This window comes from Sorex araneus, chromosome 6 (assembly GCF_027595985.1).
Source record: "Sorex araneus isolate mSorAra2 chromosome 6, mSorAra2.pri, whole genome shotgun sequence".
In the NCBI taxonomy this organism is placed as follows: Eukaryota; Metazoa; Chordata; class Mammalia; order Eulipotyphla; family Soricidae; genus Sorex; species Sorex araneus.
In genome coordinates this window covers 155,473,090-155,477,949 of record NC_073307.1, presented here as the reverse complement: position 1 = coordinate 155,477,949, position 4,860 = coordinate 155,473,090, and the positions used below count along the sequence as shown (strand labels likewise).

The following is a 4,860-nucleotide window of genomic DNA, read 5'->3' as shown; positions in this document are numbered from 1 at the left end:
ATCTTTCCTCAATCAGCATGAGACCATTGTTCTATGCCAGTGATTACATTGTAATTAGTACTCATCAGGATTGTGTTATACCCACACAGCACTTTTCATGTAACTTTAAAATAATCACTCATGGGAGATCTCACAGTCCGATTCTAAAATTCTGTTCCTAACATCACAATATTCTGATGAATTAAATGAAAAGTATGGTAGTTAGGATCAGTATATTTCAAGTGGCCCATGATGGGATGGACACACGGGAGTTAGCACATAGTTTCTCAGAGCAAAAGCTTTTACTCCAATTCTATACCTTCCCTCACCCCCAGAATTGTACGTTTACCAGTCATGCTTCTAAATCTGCATTTGGTTCATTGTGTCTAGTATGAATTTATTTGTAATTTAAAAAAAAATTCCCATATTTTATTTTTAAAGCAGTTTTAAGAGAGAACATTGACTTCTATAGAGTATAAATAAGCAAGGGACATAGAGACAAGCAAGTGAGATATGTGATCAAGGGAGAGAATGGGCTTAGAAGAGAGAGTCACATGGGCTCTTTCACATAAGCCATTGCCTGGACAGATTTGTCCTTTAATTATTCCCCTAACTGTGAATCAATTACTCAGTGTCTTTGTTGCCAAGTCCAAGGCAAATAAATGGAAAGATGACCAAAGCAGAATTGATGAGCAGATTATATATATACACAAAGAAAGCATCATCACAGGCATGTTAGGATTAGTAGAAGCTGTTGTTAGAAAACTAGATATTGTTAGACAGGATTTAAAAGACAGATTTGTTCCAGGACAGCTTATAAACACCTCTTGCAACTCATATAAAAAAATAAAGTGTGAATAGGAATATTCTTCAAAATACTTCTGCTACATAGATAAATTATTCACCAAATTGTGTTACCATACCCATATTTTATACATGAGAATATCAAAAAATAAATTATTGCTCTAATAAAATAATGCTTATATTTCATTTCAGTGTAACTGGTTTTTGCTCATCAGTAAATCCCTTTATTTTGTCTTTCTACAGAGCAGATTCTTCAATGGCATCCATGGGGAATAACTCAGAGGTGACGGAATTCATCCTGCTAGGACTCACTGACGCCCCGGAACTGCAGGTGCCTCTCTTTGTAGTGTTCACCCTCATCTACCTCATCACCCTGATAGGGAACCTGGGGATGGTCATGCTGATCCTGCTGGACTCCCGCCTCCACATCCCCATGTACTTTTTCCTCAGTAACCTCTCCCTGGTGGACTTCTGTTACTCCTCAACAATTACTCCCAAGGTGATAGCCGGGTTCCTTAGAGGGGACAAGGTCATCTCCTACAACGCATGCGCTGCTCAGATGTTCTTTTTTGCCGTCTTTGCCACGACAGAAAATTTCCTTCTGGCTTCAATGGCCTATGACCGCTATGCAGCGGTGTGTCGGCCCCTGCACTACACCACCATCATGACCACAAAGATGTGTGCGCATCTGGCCATAGGCTCTTACGCCTTTGGATTTCTGACGGCTGCTGTTCACACCGGAAACACCTTTTCCCTCTCGTTCTGCATGTCCAATGTGGTCCATCACTTTTTCTGTGATATCCCAGCAGTCATGAGCTTGAGTTGCTCCAACAAAGACTTCAGTGAACTGATGCTGCTTCTCCTGTCAAGCGTTTATATCTTGTTTGCTGTTGTTATAATCTTGATTTCTTACGTGTTCATATTTATCACCATTTTGAAGATGCACTCAGCTGAGGGCTACCAGAAGGCCTTTTCCACCTGTGCATCTCACCTCATGGCAGTTTCCATATTTTATGGGACTGTCATTGTCATGTACTTACAGCCCAGTTCCAGTCATTCCATGGACACGGATAAAATTGCTTCTGTGTTCTATACTATAATCATCCCCATGCTGAACCCTATTGTCTATAGTCTGAGAAATAAAGAGGTAAAAAATGCTTTCACAAAAGTGGTAGAGAAAGCAAAATATTCTGTAAATTTAGTCTTTAAATGATCTAGAATACACAAAATTAAATTTATTTCCCTTAAATATATTTCATACCATAAGTCAATAGTCATGATAATTATGGCAGTAGATAAAAATTTTTGTCAAATATAATTTTGATTAGTTAGCTTTAGAACTGGTTTGAGCATCCTCAAATCAGAAAATATGTTGATAGTTAAATTACTTATCCAGTGAAATGTATTTGTTCTTGGTACATTTATACACATAAATAATTACAATTCCACAATAAATCATTATATCTTTTGTTTTGAGTGTTTTTTATAAGAGAAAGAATGTTCACTTGATAATTACCAAAACAAAATATCCATCTTACTCTAAAAGGGGGAGTAGTAAGATATTTTTATCTTAACTGTATAATTACCAACTCTTCAGTATGTTAAAATTCAGATATTAATTATAGTGCCCTTTTCCTTAGAAATAAAGATTTTGAGGTAGTGAACATTATTGAACACTTGTATGATGTATATTATATTCCTCCTACATATTCACTACATATGCACCAATTTTTTTTTCTGTTTCTGGACAATTTCATACATTTCTTTGTCTCTGAAGCTTTGCACCTGCTACTTCCTTTGATTAGGATAATCCCACATATGTTTCCAATTCCTCCTTAAGTATTATCTCTTCATGGCATGCTACTGGCCTTTCTAAGGTACCCCCCTCAGTCACTCCACTCTTCTTGACTCCTTTCCTCTATTTTATTTTTCGTAGTCATCTCCAATATTAATTTATTATATTTCTTTATCAATATCTGAACTTTTATGTAACCCCCTACATGTAGTATGCTAATGTGGTTGTTTTGTTGATGACAAAGTTTTGATTGAAAATAATTTTACTGAGGGTTGGAGCAATAGTACAGCAAGTAGATGTTTGCCTCACATATGACTGGCCAGAGTTCCATTTCTGGGACCCCAGAGAGTCCCCCAGACACTGCCAGCAGTGATGCCTGAGAGCAGAGTCAGAAATTAGTCCTGAGCATTGCTGGGTGTGGTCCCCAAACAAAACAAAATGCACAATATATTTTTACTGACTATGACATAGCACAAGAAATTCCAAACTTTAAGAGTGGAAGTGCTTTGGAAAAACTCTAGACTTCAAGATGAGAAGAACATCTTTATAATTTAGTTCAGTTTTTGCAGTGAACTGGCAGTCTCAAAAATTTATCCACCCCCAACTATGAAGAATTCTCTCTTTTTTCAAAATCTCCAAACGCTTTACTACATCCCCAAGCGGCCTAATGAGGATTGACTAATGAATCTTAAGACCCTCAGGACATCTTTACTTCTTCCTAAAATAATATCTTAATGTAACATTTTCCTATCAGATATTGATTAAATATTTATTTGCTTACTCAATAAATATATTCCTTCCTGACATTCTTGAACTCCTGCTGAGATGAAAATGGAGGAAGACGGTCTCTTTTGCTGCAAGTTTATGAATAAAACTTCTTCCTTTATTAGATATCTACATAGATAGTGATCATATAGGTTTTTTGATGTATATACTTAAAATTATTTTTTCTAAATAATTGATTAAAACAATGATTTAATAGATTGAGCCAAATATCGGAGTGAAGACTGATTGAGTTTTCTCAAAAGAGAAAATCAGTCTCATAATGAAATATGTCCTGTCAGCAGTCTAGGGTTTTGAAGCTGGGATTTTGACTAGATATAAAACTGAAATCTTAGAAGTCTTCCAATATAATTTGTTATGAGTGGGAGCTATTTTCCCCAACTTTACTATGCAGTGCTTTTTGGTAAAATGAATGCTACCCAGGATCTCATGCATCTAAGGCAAGTGGTCTATCACTGAACAATATCTCTGGACTCCAAAACTTATTTATAATGGTCCCTCATTGCTAAATAAGTAATAAGTTGTAAATTAGAGAATCTTTCAAAATATATGTAAGTTGCTAGGTAACAAAGAGGCATATCTGTACTTGAAGGCATGAACTTTATAGTCTAGATTTGAATTTATATACTGATTAGTTGATATTTAAATTATCGCTGTTGTGAAAATGGATAAGAAATGTTTTATGTGAAAGTATAAGTATCTGTGAACATAGAATTATAATGGGAAAGACTAGTTGGTTCTTCTCCAAAGTATTATCTTTAAACTCCTGTATAGACATGTAGATTCTATTTCTTAGCATCATTGTTCCTCAGTTAATTGTGACCTGGAGTTTGTGTTCTTGACAGTGAAATGGGAACATAGGTCAGAGGTGCCACTCTAGGTCTGACCCCACAGACTTTCCATGTAAACTAATGACAGCACCTGAAAGGAGAGAATTCAGACTAAACAAGATGACAAAAACCGCCGAATGGAAAGAACTTGGATCACCAAATCATTGCATACATTCCCATATAGCATATAATTTAGCAATACATAAACAGGTAAAACTTTTTTGATCCTGTTGCTGCAATTTCATCATGTTGCTTGTATGGCAGTGAGTGTTACTAACCTGATATAAAAAAAAGTGTCATAATACTGTTGGAATCCCTCAGAAATGGTCGGTAAAATAGGAATTAGATATCCTCCCAAAATATTAAAGTTTTTAAACACCATTTAATTTTATAATTTTTTATTTGAAAATTTTGACCCAACTTCCAAATCACAATTAAAGTGGCTAGCACAAAGTCATATTTTGGAGATAAAAACAATTCAATTCAAATTTTACTCCAACCAAACTTTATGAAATAGAGCAAGTTAGTTACACGTCTGTGCTTCTTCCGGGACCACTAGTAAGTGACTTTCTCACAGAATGTTTGTTCACCATTAGCCTCACAGAATTATTAGAATGGAAGTTGAATATGCCAGAATATAGCACAGTTTCTGAAATACAAAACTACTAA

The 4,860-nt window shown here is 35.5% G+C and overlaps 1 protein-coding gene across 1 annotated transcript; it reads left to right on the top strand.

Moving 5' to 3' along the window:
* Positions 1–1,039: 1,039 nt before the first annotated feature.
* Positions 1,040–1,996, top strand: LOC101549772 (olfactory receptor 5B17-like). The gene has a single exon (XM_004620467.2). The coding sequence runs from the start codon at positions 1,040–1,042 to the stop codon at positions 1,994–1,996; it is 957 nt and encodes a 318-aa protein (XP_004620524.2).
* Positions 1,997–4,860: the final 2,864 nt, after the last annotated feature.

Coding starts and splice junctions, on each gene's coding strand:
- LOC101549772 (XM_004620467.2), top strand. CDS start 1,040: ATGGCATCCATGGGGAATAACTCAGAGGTGACGGAATTCATCCTGCTA.